At 41.4% G+C, this 15,063-nt stretch overlaps 1 protein-coding gene across 6 annotated transcripts in view; it reads left to right on the top strand.

Annotated features, from left to right (window-relative positions):
* The window catches only part of SLC35F4 (solute carrier family 35 member F4), a 278,761-nt gene that overhangs the window by 64,730 nt on the left and 198,968 nt on the right, over positions 1 to 15,063 (top strand). For 3 of the 6 annotated variants that reach the window (XM_081509596.1, XM_081509593.1, XM_081509594.1), the window contains exon 1: positions 9,202 to 9,294. The exons of 1 other annotated variant lie outside the window; for it this stretch is intronic. Coding sequence is in view for 1 of the 5 variants with exons in the window: in XM_081509592.1 (XP_081365718.1) it covers positions 9,720 to 9,765 (46 nt within the window). In the remaining 4 variants the exon portion in view is untranslated. Of the gene's footprint in view, positions 1 to 9,201; positions 9,766 to 15,063 lie in introns of those variants that run through there. 2 more of the 6 variants (XM_081509597.1, XM_081509592.1) reach the window with 1 other exon arrangement.

Genomic DNA, 15,063 nt, shown 5'->3' with positions numbered 1-15,063 from the left:
TAGTAAGCTCCTAAATCACAGGAAAAAGCTCTATATCAATACATTCTTTTCTATTATAGCTATATTTTTGTCTTCTAATTCAGAACCTCAAAGATCCATTGTCAAATGTATTCTCCATTCTCCGGGTACCTACTTGTGCCCATGGACAGGTCTTGCAATTCTAAGAACATGTTTCCTTGTTCTTACCACAGTAGGGGCTTTATTTCTTTCCTTGGGTTGTGCTGCAATGTAATATGAAGGTGGTAAGGCAAGATGGGTTAGTTCTTGAGGTAGACAAGCTTGATCATGTGGTGTACCTGATGTGGTGATGTTTTTCCACATTTCCAGGTAAGAGGGAGCTATATTCTAGAATGAGGGAAGATGCTACTTCTTCCAGTATGGAGAAATTCAAAAGATTCAAGGGATGCAAAGTTCTCAGGTCTTTTACATCTAGGTTTCAAGGGCTCACTCTTATTCTATCAAGTCTCTGCTTTAGGTGTAGGAATTATATCACAGACCTCTTGTAGTTCTGTTTCTTTAACAGTAAATCCTGAACCTAATTTGCAACACAATCTGCTCTGTGGTTGCATTTAAAGCCAGTGTATCCCACTATCTTTGTTATTCCTCTCACCTATACTGTGTTCAAGTGCAGAAACCAATGGTTCACCTTTCACCTTACCTCATTTCCATCTGCTAAGGTGAGGTCATATGATGGTGATGCTGGATCATTGGCGAGTCATTAATTCCAGACCCCGTCCTGAGGGCCTGCTTCCTAAAGCAAATCCTGACACCAGTTCTCTTAGGGTAATTTCCTTCCAGAAAGCAGAGCATGGGATACAGGCTTGCATTTAGGAAGTGGTAGTTGAGAGGTGATTCCATGCTGCTGGTGTGAGTTTTTAAAGAGTGAAATGGAGGCAGAGGGAAAGGCAAATGTAAAGGTTTATTATTAAGGGGCCACTGCCGTGGACAACCAGAACACATTATATAGCCCTTCTGTCTAGTGAATAGAGCCAACTCACATTGTGTACTGAGGCATGGAAGGGTGGAGCATTTTCCCATAAACCCCCGTCACCCATGGCTCAGAGGTGACTGACTGTACTTATATAACCCTGATGTGGGTGCCTCCTTACCATTTGTTCTCTAGGCACCTTATGTGCCTCATCCCTGTCCCAGCCCTGTCTACCAGTCTGTTACTATAATGAGTTAAGTGTCTATAAAACAGATAATACCATAATTTTATTAGTAGTATGTCAATGAATTTAGTGTAAGAAATTAACACTTATTAAATATTTTTTTATGCCTGTCACTATTGTCTTTTTTCTTGTCTCTCTTTTTTTTTTTTTTAATTGAAGTATTAGCTTCCCTGGTGGCTCAGCAGTAAAGAATCTACCTGCAATGCAAGGGACTCGAATTTGATCCCTGGGTTGGCAAGATTCCCTGGAGTAGGAAATGGCAAGCCACTCCAGTATTCTTGCTTGGAGAATCCCATGGATAGAGGAGCCTGGATGGCTGTAGTCCATGGGGTCACAAACAGTCAGATATGACTTAGAAACTAAACAACAAATAGTTGATTTTCAATGTTGTGTTAGTATCAGGTATACAGCAAAATGATTCAGATATCTATCTATCTATCTATCTATCTATCTATATGCATGCTAAGTTGCTTCAGTTGTATCTGACTGATATATATATATACTTGTGTGTGTGTGTGTATATATATATATATATATGTATATATATACATATATACATATATATATATATATATATATAGGGCTTCCCAGGTGGTGCTAGTGGTAAGGAACCTGCCTGCCAACGCTGGAGACATAGAGTCACAGGTTTGATTCCTGGATCGGGAAGATGCCCTGGAGGAGGACATGGAGACCCACTCCAGTATTCTTGCCTGGAGAATCGCCATGGACAGAGGAGCCTGGTGGGCTACAGTCCATGGGGTCACAAAGAGTCGGACATGACTGAAGTGACTTAGCACAGCACAGCTCATATATATATATATATATATATATATATATATATATATATATATACACACACACACACACACATTCTTTTTTGTATTCTTTATAAAACTTTTTGAAAATTAATTTATTTTTAATTGAAGGATAATTGCTTTACAATATTGTGTTGGTTTCTGCCATACATCAACATGAATCAGCCATAGATGTATTCTTTTCCATCATGATTTATCATAGGATACTGAATATAGTTCTCTGTGCTATACAGTAGGACTTCATTGTTCATCCATTCCATATATAATAGCTTACCTCTGCTTACCCCAACCTCCCACTTCATCCCTACCCCCACCCCCTCCCCCTTTGCACCCACGGGTTTGTTCTCTGTCGACGAGTCTGTCTCTGTTATGTAGTTAAGTTCATTTGCGTCATATTTTAGATTTCACATAGAAGTGATATCACATGATATTTGTTGTTCTCAACACCTACTAAATGTTAAAAGCCATTACATCTTTCCTGGTTTTGAGGTGATAAACGGATACTTTGTTCGGAAGCTGGAGAGATGAGTTCCAAATCAGGCAGGCCTTGAGCTAGGCTTCTGAATAGTAGGAATGTGGAACATGGGGAGATTCATTTTCTGCATGACTGCGAGGGCTGAGAGAGTTGAGGCTGGGGTAGATCTTGAGCTGCTATTTGTGTTTCGGTACTTGATTTGATTTTGCTCAATAACTATCAGCAGACAGAAGCCTCTACTGCAGTGTAGCCATTCGGAACCATTTAATGAGAAGTAAAGCAAAGACATTACAGTGTGCTAGGAGGTTTGTGAGAATGGGATTCTACATGCATGGAGCTTAATAACTATTGAGAGAGAGACCATCATTGTGATTCTTTCTGCATGGCAGGGATGTGAAGTGTGACATCTGTGCATTCCCTCTGGAAAATGTGAGATGTGCCCTGGAAGAGCAAGGTTAGTGGGCAAGACTCAAATGTCCTGCTTTTGGCTGCACTGTTAGACCTTACTTCTTCTCTTTTGACTCTGTGATTCTTTATTGCTTCTTTATTGACAGGTTGGTGTAGTTCTGCCCTTCTCTTTCCCTTTTCCCTACTTTCCCTTCTTTTCCTTTACTCTGGATCGACTTCTTACCACAGTTTGTTTGTTTGTATTTTTTTTTTTACTTCTTAAATATTGCTCTTTTTGCACTTTTCTTTTGTTTATGCTGGTGCAGTGTACAAAAAAAACAAGTTATTGCTGGAAAGAGCGGTAATACTGCTGTTCTCGGCTAGTTAAGCATCCTGAGAGATGCAGTCATGTTTAGAAGGAATGTGGGGTGAGGGAAGAAAAAGATGCAATGAGTAGGGAGGAGGGAGGAGGGGGCTCCTGTAGGGACATCATTAAGCAAATACTGCCTGGCTAGGGAGCAAGAGAACAAGGCTACAGCTAGAAAAGCATCAAAGGTAGAAATAAGACAGGTGATATCTTAGGAATTGAGGGATACATTTGTCAATTACATTTCTTATACATTTTAATGTTTTAGAGTTTGTCCCAACCCTTGAGGTTAAGGGACAGGTCAAATATTGATATATGGAAAGAAATGCAATAGGAACCACAAATCTGATTTCCTGGATAGGAGGAAGATGTCAGTTGCCAACATCAAGGGCAAGATCCATACCTGGTGTAAGGCAAAGTGTGTGCTCCTTTAATAAACACCAAAATTCAAGAAATAAGCTATATATATAGTTTAAAACACTTAATGACCCTAATAAACCCAGGTGTGTTAGGAGGTTAAGTTGTGGATTGGTGAAAGAATTTTGGTAGCATTGTAAATTGTCACTGAAATATTAATATCTGTGACTTTTGGTATTATTCTATATCAGGAGTTGGCAAACTTTTTCTCCAGAGGACCAGATGGTAAATATGCTGGGCTTTGCAGACCGTTGTGTCTCTTTTGAGACTAATCAACTCTGCACTTACAGTGTGGTGAAGGCAGCCATAGACAATATATAAATGAATGGGTGTGACTATGTTTAATGAAGTTTTACTTATGAAAATAAAAGGTAGGCTGGATTTGGCTTACAAGCTGTAGTATGTCAACCTCTGTTCTAAATTGTCATTGAGATGCTGGTGTCTGGCAAAGCACTGCTAAATTACATTTGTTTTATAGAAGAGGAGTTTTCAGTTTACATGATCAGAATTACTGGGGGTTGCATGAAGGAAAGTACAGTCTCATTTAATTCATGTTCACTCCCTCACTTCCTGGACCTATTGCACCCTTGCACCAGTGGTCCAGATGTTGGCGCTTGACAACCAGTGATCCAAACTGACCTAAAACCACCTTTATACATTGGGAAACCATTGACTTAAAGTGTTTTGGTACAAACTGCAGCAATTGTTGTTCCCTCAGTCATATAAAACAACTCATTTCATCAATACCATATGGTTTAAAATACTCAGAGTTGGTAATAAGTTAACAAAAATAATGATGATGATAGTGATGATAATAAAAAATAATGATAATAGTGAAAACTGCTGTTAGCCATGGATTCTTTGACTTAAGGAAAGCAACAAGAGTGAGCGTGCAAACAGCAATGTCTGGTTTTGGTACACTTTTCTTTACATAGGAAAGCCTCTGCCTTAGTGTTTAAAGGAGTCTTCCCCAGAACTGGTGTGCAATAAATGTGTTCAGAGTTTTGTTTAAGTCTTAGGTTTTGCCACTGTGAGTTTTCCTATTCTTACTTCCAACTTAGAGCAGAGAAATCAGTGTATGTCATGGCTGCTGCCAAAGAAAACTTTGAAGTTAGAAGTAACTGTTTTAAGGACTAGCCCTAAATCTTTATTAAATGTACTTGATTCACTTAAACACACATATTGATGGCCTACTATGTAAAAAAGGCCCATGATGACTGCTAAGGGCTATCAAAATGTGAGAGATACACCTTCTGCCTTTTAGGAGTTTCTAGTCTGTAATCAGCAACGCTCACTGCTTGCGTTCCCTGGGCCAGGTCAGTTTAGGGGTAACTGCACCTGTAACTAACACCTAGAGTTAGAAACATGATGGCTCTAATTCCCACCACTAATGCTAGTCCCATTCAGAGGGTCCCCCCTGGCTTATTAGAGAGTGCTACACCCCCAAAGCACTCACCACCACGGAGAAATGACTGCGTCCATCCTCCTTCTTCACCTCCCTGTGGTGTGGCTGCTGCCGTGACTGTCTCTCTGTGAGTCCTGTCCCACCGATTGTGTCATTACTCCCTGCCCTGGGCTGCTCTGTTAAACCACCAATCCTTCAGATCTTGTTAGGGCATCTGCACACTTGATTGAGTTGATCTTTATAAAATACTAATGATGGTGTGTGCCAGGCAGAGTGAGAGAGGCTGTATTTTAGAGTTCCTTCTGCAAGGAAGCGGGGGTGCCATGTCTGGGTTGGAGTTGGGTCATGACATTGAAAGTCTGTATTGCATAATGGCAGGAAGCAATGGTTCTGGATCTAACTGCCTGGGCAGCACCTGGCCCTGATGATCACAGGCTGTGTAATCTTGGGCAAGTTACTTAGCCTCTCTGTGCCTTGGTTTCCTTGTTTGTGAAATAATAAAAATGGTAATACTCATTTTACAAGTTTTCTGTGACAATCAAATGAGTTAATGTAGAGCATTTAGAACAGCCACCCAGGTAGTACTCAGTTCGGTTCATTCGCTCAGTCGCGTCCGACTCTTTGTGACTCCATGGACTGCAGCATGCCAGGCTTCCCTGTCCATCACCAACTCTCGGAGCTTCCTCAGCTCATGTCCATCAAACTGGTGATGTCATCCAACTGTCTTATCATCTGTCGTTCCCTTCTCCTGTCTTCAATCTTTCCCAGCATCAGGGTCTTTTCTAATGGGTCAGTCCTTTGCATAAGGTGGCCAAAGTATTGGAGCTTCAGCTTCAACATCAGACCTTCCAATGAATATTCGGAACTGATTTCCTTTAGGATGGACTGGTTGGATCTCCTTGCTGTCCAAGGGACTCTCAAGAGTCTTCTCCAACACCACAGTTCAAAAGCATCAATTCTTCGGCACTCAGCTTTCTTTATGGTTCAACTCTCACATCCATATATGACTAGACAGATTCTATTTGCTATCACTGTTGTTGTTATTCCTTCAGCTCTCAGGGAGTGTAGACAGGATCTGGGACTGAGGACTTCCAGTGCTGCCACCTCTAGGATTAAGCAGTTTCATTATGTCACTGGACTATAATATATGTGTCATTTTCTGTAACTGCTGTGACTTGAGAAAAGTTGATAGGCCCAGCTTTTACACAAGTCTCTTTTAAACCTTAGAAAGACTCTAAGAGAGTCCATTTTGTAGATAATGAAACTGAGGTTAACAAACTTACCCCAACTCATACAGTTAGAAAATGGCAGAACTTGGATTCAAACCCAGATTTACTGGTCCAGGACACTTGGCCACTAGGCGAAATGCCATACAGTTTCCTCCAGGGATGTGGGGACAACTCCTTTTCCCTATTCTTTATCCCACTTTGTCATATGTTCCCCAAGTTCTGCTTCCTATTGTGTCCCACATCACTCAAATATCTGTGAATATATTTTATGACTATCTCCCCAGCTGCCCTTTTTCAGGAACTTGGTCAAGGCCCAGAGGAGTGATGCTGGGGGGCCAGGCTAGAGAAGGACTGATGTTCTCTTCCTTTAGCCTGACTTCTATTTTGGAGGATGCTTAGTGGTTCTTTGTTTGTATATTCCTAAAGGGAGGAGCAGAGAAGGAAATTGTCAGGCGAGTGTATGCTCCTTGGTTCTATCTCGTCACAACAAAGATTTGGAGAGATGGACATTAAAGGCCATGGCGCATCACAGCTCTCGGGTCTTAGACTGTGTTATAGCTCTTAGACCGTGTTATAGCTCTTAGACAAATCAGTGTTACAGCTCTATTTTATTTAGAAGATAGCAGGAGAATCCATCCTCGAAGCGTGAGGGCATGCCAACCCAAAGATGCAAAGAGAAGAGAGTGGGGGAGCGTGCCAGCGCCAGGAGAGAGAGAGAGACAGAGCCCTTTGGCTCCTCTTTTCATATGTTTTTCCCTCCACCTGGGCCTGCCCTATGCAAACTGGGCTAGCCAGGAGTGCTGTTTGTTCTACCTGAAGTCCTCACTCCCGTCCTCGGACCTTCCTTTGACCTTTCCTTTGTTCTGTTTTCACGAGCTTTTCCCTTCCTTGTCTGTTAGCCACCGCCATTTTGGACTCCTGTTTCCTATTCTAACTACCTAACAGAAATGGCAACCCATTCCAGTATTCTTGCCTGGAGAATCCCATGGACAGAGGAGCCTGGCAGACTACAGTCTACGGGGTTGCAAGAGTTGGACACAACTGAGCAACTAAGCACACACAGAAAGGGAGGAGCAGAGGGGAAGGGTAGAGTTTGGGCTTCAGCAGGGCCCTAATTCTATCTGTACTGCAGATTTGTCCTTTCTTTGAATCTTGATGTGAGAGGGTCCAGCAACCATTACACCACAGAGGCTATATTTAGGCAGTTTTAATAGGGTGCATGGCTCCACTGTATCCCCTAGGGTCCCACCAGGGAATACACATCAGTGATTAGCAAGGCCGAGTGCTCCACTGTTGTTTCACTTGCTGACGATTGGAATAGCAAGACTTTCTTCTCAAAAATTAATTTCTGGGTCAGAATCAAAACAAACTCAGTTATTTGACTTATTATAATTTTAATTGGAGAGCATTTGCTGCAGACTTCACCGGCTGTCATTTGACCTTCACCTGCCTCTGCCGCCTGCATCAAATGCTGCATCTTTCCATCTGATGGAAATGTGTAGGCTCTAGATTTTGTTTTGCGGTATCCTGTGTTTCTTCTGTAGTTGCTGCTTTTCGTATCTCTTTTCTTCACATCTTCCTTTCTCCCCAAACTAAGTAATAAAACAGCTGTGAAGGTACTTTAAAAGTTAAAGTACTTTACAAACCTTTGGTGCTCGCAGAATACCAAGTGTCTTCCACTTCCCTGTTGTCCTTGAAGGGGGAGAGGTTTATGTGTCAGTACCTGTTAAAGGCCAGGCCTTGCATGAGGCCTCTTGGTATAAGTTTTATTTAACTCTCATGATGCCCTTGCAAGACTTCTATTCTTATCCTTATTTTAAAGATGAGGCATTTCAGGTTCAGAAAGACTGTTAATTTGCTCCAAGCCACACAGCAAATAAGTGGAGAATCTGGAAGTAAACTTACACTCTGACATCTTTGCTCTTTTCACCCAGCTTTCCCTCACCTTTATGAGCAGTGGTGCTTACTTATGGTGGGAAATAGGGAAGAATTACCGAATTCAATGATAAGTAACACAAACTGGAATTTGGAGAAGCTGCTGCTTCAGCTGTAATCCCAGATCCCCAAACTTCACCCTGTCCTCTCTCCAGCTCAGTTCTGCCAGGGCCTCTGCTTTCAACTCAGGCAGTTTCTGGGAAATAGCTGTTTTATTGTCTCCCAAACTGGAATTTGGGATAGAAATTTCTCTGAAGAAGTCAGTTTACCACTTTACAGAATAAGAATTGATAATATCATGCAAATGTATGCAAAGTATCTATCTGCCTTAGAGGAGATTTAAAATAAGATAGGGCCACACCTTCCAGGTAAGTTGTCTGAAGAGTCACTTTTACTTCCATGTGGGAAGGGATGAGCCCTTTTCTTTGATCTTTACTGAGACTTGTGCAGTTCTGAGTCCTTGACCTCACACTTAGTTCTGGCCTTATTGTACAGCATTCTCTGACATACTGCCTACATCATGAACAAGTTCTGACCAGAGTCAAAGACAGAGCTATCATTTTTCAATTGGAAAAACTGCTTACTATGGACAGTCTTAGAACTGTCAGACATTTGGAGACTTTGTTGCAGGAAGGATGGGTTCACATGAACCCCGGCAAAGACATCAGCTGTTGATGCCAAGAAAGGTGAGAGCAGAGGCCAAAATTGGGGGTAGTCAGTGATGGTGGCAAAGAACAATTTTGGCAGGTTCTCTGCCCTGTAATCTCCATCAACCCCTCTAACCTATTGTAAACAACAAATTAACAAGCAAAAGGTGAAGATCATTCAACAACTATTTTTCTCCTCGCTACTGAGTGTGGTTGTTTGCAGACCATTGGCATCACCTGGGAGCTTGTTAGAAAAGCAGCTCCCAAGATCCACCCCAGGCCTCCTGAGTCAGAATCATGCTCACGTGATTCTGCACACGGCCCCAAGCGGAAGTGTTCGGGCAGCCATTTTGAACCAGGAACTCTGGTCTTAAGGGCTGGTTGCAAGGCCTCTGCGTTCAGCACATTATGACCAAGTGAAACTGGAGGAAACACCAAGGAGAAGGTTAGACTTTATTTTATTTTACTCAGATTCTATTTTTATTTCCCAGGAATTGTTAATGGGCTTTGCTGGTGACTCTGTGTCAAAGCCAAGTGAATTAAGGGTTTAAAATTAAGACGATGTTGCGAGGAGGACTTCTCTGGGGAGAACCGTGTTGTAATTTCACCCAAACTGAGCACGAGGAAGGAGTTGGGAGGTCCTCAATGCCCTCATCTCACACCTGAGGAGGAGATTCCACCTCACTAACCAGAGAGCTCAAAATGTGACTCTTGTGAGTAGAAGCGCTGTTAATCAGCTGTCTGTCACCTAACCCCTCTGGGAAATCAAAGGGGAGAAGGGATGGTGAATCCTCTGGCAGAGGAGCAAAGCTGCCGCTGTGTCTGAATCGTCACACTGACCTCGGGCAGAATGCAGATCCCAGTGACAAGATGGGGAGCCAGTGGCTGGGAATAATTTTAACAGGGTTCACCCAAGGTGAGGAGATCATGGCCAAAAGGTTGTGAGGTGACATTGGTGGGGGTGGGGTGGGGTGGGAAATAAGAAACAGAGGGTTGTTGGAAATGGGCAGCCAAGCAAGAGGTATTGATACCTAAAGGGGGTTGCAGTCGGAGGGACTTCAAAGGAAGTCTCTAGAGAATCTGTAAAGATACCCACCATGTAAATGTCAGCTCTAAACATCCTCTAACACCAGAAAGAACAGCACTATCTTACTATATAGAACTTGTTAAGTAGGAATTCTCCTGCCTCTTTACTACAACGCTTTGAAGCTTCAACCCTGGTTGAGACACAGGTCAGAAATAGCAGGTAAGTTCTGGGAGAAAGAGTTTAAAACGAAATGTTAAGAAGACCCTCCTCCCCTGAGGCGGTGTGGTAGGAGGAAGGGAGAGCAGCGAGGGGACGAGGGGAGGTGTCTTGATGCTGGTCCAGGATGGGCAGGGGCAAGTGGGAGGGAGATGTTTGAATGGTGATTGATCTGTTAATTACTGTATCTGACTAGATATTTTTAAATACTGAATTGGGATTGCAATTGAAATTTAAAATGATAATAGATTGTCTTTCTAACTTAAGCATGACCATAAATGTCAAGGTTAAGGGAAGCACCTGACTGGGTTTAAAGAGACAAGTGGAAAAAAAACAAGTTTTTGTGATTAAACCCCTGATTCCTGCTTATTCAATATACCAGTTACAGTGAAGCATTAGTAGGAAGAGAAACACCTGTAAGTTCAGAGGCATGCTAGCTAGATGACTTGGTATGAGTTCGGTCAGTGTCTGGAAACACATTTTCCTATGGGGACCAAACTGTGTATGTATGGGCAGTGCCTTTTACTTCAGCGTTTACCAATGAGTGATCATTTTAAGGGATACAAAGAAGTAATTTTCCATTTGTTTTAATGTATTAAACGGAATAAACTAAGTGCTGTCATAAACTTTCTCAAAGTGAGTTGAGAGAGTAAAAGTTTATTTTTCACTTTACATCATAGTCCAGTGTGGGCTCTCATGGGAGTAGGTCCTCTGCCCCACAGTCATTCAAGGACTGAGTCCTTCTATTTGTGGGCTTTAGGTTCCTCTGACCCTTGAGTCGGCTTCCTCCAGCCACAGGCAGATAAAGAGGGGACTTGCAGGATCACTGGAGGTGCCAGGAATCACTTGTATGCACTGTCCCCTGGCCGAAGCCTGTCATATGAAATGTATGGGAAATGTCTAATAGCTGTGTGACCAGTAGGCAAAGGAAATGGGGCAGAAGGACTCCTACTGTCTCTCTTTACGGACACTTTATGAGCAGTACAGCCATCAAATCCCTAATTTCACAGACACAGTATTATTGCTTAGATTAAAACTAAAGTGGTAGCGCCAAGAACAGAAATTCACTTCCTGCTGACCACATGAATCACTTGAAGGCAGGTTCCTGTGGGGAAAGAGGTGTGGCGGGGAGTAAACATCACTACAGACAAGGATGTAGAATGTGGTGGGGCAAAATGCCATTATGAAAACCCAGAGTGACTGAGGTCTGTTTAGGTCTGTAGCTTTCTGCTTAGGACATAGCAAAAAAGGAGCAAAAATGAATTAAAACACTTTCCCTTCAGGGCATTTTACTCTAATTGATCTTAAAATAAGGCTACTTAAAATGAAGCTTTTATTATTGACTTATCAATAGTTATTTCTTGCAAGAGAAAAATAGAATTTTCCAGAGTGGATTTTTACAAACCAATTGGCTGTTCTTTGAATTTCATTTTTAAATTTAAAATTTTATTATTGAGTGATTTTAAGTTATTTCTTGCACAATAAAAATTGTATTTTTAGGTGTGCATTTTTGCTAAGTGATTATTCTTTGTATTTTATTTTTATACTGTGAAAGTGTTTATTTTTTCACTGACTTTGTCTATACGGTCACTTTCTGTACTTGAGGTGGATCAGAGCTGGCTTTGGAGCTAGGACACCTGGGCCAGAGCTCAGTTTGCCCCTTGCTAGCTGCCTGACATTGAGCAAATTTCCTGATTTCTCAATGTCTCAGTTCTCTCATCTATAAAATGATAGCAGTAACAGTATCTACCTCACAGGATTGTGCTGAGAATTCAATGAGTTAATATTTATAAAGCCTGGCATAGACTAAGTGCTATGTATGTTTTTGGTGTTAATCTTTGACAAATGATACTCATTTTCCTTTTGCAGTAGTTTCCATTTGGGTATTATTTTAAAGTAAACAATGAGCCTTTTAAAAGAGAAATGTTAATAAATAAAGGCACAAGTTGTTGTAGAGTGCTGTGGCCAGAACTGTGATATTGGTAAACAGATAATTCAAGTGTGGACTCAATGTCTTGTGCAATGATCAATGGCTTCCTTATAAATCAGGCACTAGATTTGACTTGGAGGTTTTACAAATCAATTGGCAATGAATGAAAGCCCTTTTCTGAGAGGAAGTGTCAGTTCAGTTGCTTAGTCATGTCTGACTCTTTGTGACCCCATGGACTGCAGCACGCCACGCTTCCCTGTCCATCACCAACTCCTGAAGCCTACTCAAACTCATATCCATTGCATTGGTGATACCATCCAACCATCTCATCCTCTATCGTCCGCTTCTCCTCCTGCCTTCAATCTTTCCCAGCATCAGGGTCTTTGCCAATCAGTCGGTTCTTCGCGTCAGGTGACCAAAATATGGGAGAGTAAATACAGTGATTTGCTATACTTGGAATTTGTTGTTGTTCAGTCTCTTTAAGTCCTGTCCGATTCTTTGCGACTCCATGGGCTGCAGCACTTCAGGCTTCCCTGCCCTTCACCATTTCCTGGAGTTTGCTCAAATTCATGTCAATTGAGTCAGTAATGTCATCCAACCATCTCATCCTCTGTCACCCCCTTCTCCTCCTGCCCTCAATCTTTCCCAGCATCAGGGTCTTTTCCAAAGAGTCAGCTCTTTGCATCAGGTGGCCAACTGTAGTAGAGTGTCAGCATCGGTCCTACCAATGAATATTCAGGGCTAATTTTCTTTAGGATTGATTGGCTTGATCTCCTTGCAGTTCAAGGTATTCTCAAGAGCCTAAAACTGATACTTGAAGAGGCTTGGTTTTTGAACAAGTTGAGATGTAGCACAGTGCAAAGACAAGGACCAGTTATCTCCTGTTTACTGTCGGAAGCCAGGAGCAAGGCAACGGCTTTAGTATACTGGCCTCCTGGGCTGTGACCCTTGAGTTACACAAAACTGTCCTCCCGCCCCAGGTGCTGTAGGCTAGGGCAGAAATGCCCAGAGGAGGAGGAGACACACTCGAGGGAGGCTCTGGGTGGATGGAGGAGCACAGAGAACTTGTGCTTGATGTGAGCAGGCACTCTCTCAAGAGATAGAAACTAGAACACGGAGCAGGGCTTGTCCTCTCCATTTGCCCCAAATTTAACAATCCTCACTGGTGACCCCTCTTCCTCAGGGGCAAAGAATGTACTTAGGTTTTTCATGAAGGAAAAACTTTCTCTCTGCAATAAAGCCCAAACTGTTAGGGTGCTCTATTGTTTGGTCTTTGTAATAGTCTGATTTACTATGTCTGTTAGCATTAGGGTGCGGGAGCTAATTAGAGCACGCGGCTCAGTAGTTGCATTTCCAGGGCTCTCCAGTTGCCACACACAGGCTTAGTGCCCCTGAGGCATGTGGGATCCAAGTTCCCGGACCTGAGATCAAACCCATGTCCCCTGCATTGGAAGGCAGTTTCCTTCCAGGTTCTCTTTCTAGTATTTGCTAGAATTAAATGTTATTTATTAACATTTCTGGTATTAACTGTATGTAACATCATTCACTGGAGTCTCCTCCATGAATTTGTCCTTATTCCTGGTGAGACTTCTACTCTACCCACAGACAACTGGGGGCAAGTTAAGGTATTTTCTCTTTATAAGGAAGAAAAGATATTGAGTACCTGCTTTAAGAAAAATCAATTCATGAGTGAGCTTAATTGCTAATGGTATAACTGGTGTGTGTATGTTGGAATAAATAGGAGGTACTTTTGTTAATTTTTGGCACTTTCAGATTGTAAGAGAATTTATACATTAAGTAAATTCCCCAAGTTGTTCCTGAGCCTACCTAGAAATTTAGGTAAATCTTTGAAGTGGGACATAATAGTCTTTCATTGTTTGTTTTACAAAATGCCAATAATCTATCTTCCATATATTTTAAAGATATGCTTATATTATGACATGACTATTAATTTTTTTACCTTTGTAAGTATTTAATGACAAGAAATGACAAATGTCTTGAAGAATTTCAGAAGTGATATATTAATGTAAATGCATGTGCATTAAGACTATTAATTTTTAATGAATGTTTGTAGATTTTAAGCACACAAAATTATCAACTAGTAATAGTATGTGTAATTTTCTGAAGCTGAAAAACATTAGCACAGTTATTTATTTATGCTTTGTTCTAATAAGCTTATCATTACCAGAAAATGAAACAGTATGTCATATTTTTACAAACCGTTAATAATAGTTATTAGCAGCAATCCCTCACAAAACCAGGTGGGAAGTAGTTTTGTTTTTTTCAAAGTTTGCTTTGGAAATGAAAAGGCTATTGCTTTATACAAGATTACTTTTGCAATATGGGGATTTTGATTAAAAAGGAGACATTGTGTATAGTCGAGTGGTAACATATTTTTAAGATTCTATTGACACACTCAGGAAACATTCATAAATCAGTAAGTATCTTGAACAATCACGTTTTACTCTGTGTGACCGTAGGAAAATGATTTCACATTTCTATTTTCTCCTTGTCTTTGAAGAAATAGAGATCATGGTAATCTGTTAACATCTTTGAAGTCTCTGGGATAAGGAATATGCTAATTATTCTTTTGAGATTATAATATTTATAATTTATTTAACTATAAATTGAGTGAGACCAGTCTTTTCTACTGAAATAATGACAAATTTGGAGATACGATTGGTATGTCTTTGGGACACAGTATTTCCATGTCTTGTGTAATCTCAAAATTTCCTTGGTGTTGCAATAAGATGGCAGCTTCATTTTTAATGGCCATCCTGTAAAGCACTGTCAACTCTTTTTAAAAAATTTTTTTTAATTTATTTTTAGCTGTGCTGGGTCTTCGTTGCTGCGGGGGCTTTTTTCTCTAGTCGCAGAGATCGGGGCTACTCTTTGTTGCAGTGTGCAGGCTTCTCATTGCAGTGGCTTCTCTTGTTGTGAAGCACAACTCGAGGGCACATGGGCTCAATAGTTGCAGTTCCCATGTTCTAGAGCACAGGCTCAGTAGTTGTGGCACATAGGCTTACCTGGCTCCTCGGCTT

This window comes from Giraffa tippelskirchi, chromosome 7, assembly GCF_054371585.1.
Source record: "Giraffa tippelskirchi isolate mGirTip1 chromosome 7, T2T-mGirTip1v1.2.pri, whole genome shotgun sequence".
Taxonomy (NCBI): Eukaryota; Metazoa; Chordata; class Mammalia; order Artiodactyla; family Giraffidae; genus Giraffa; species Giraffa tippelskirchi.
This window is presented reverse-complemented; position numbering and strand designations above follow the sequence as displayed.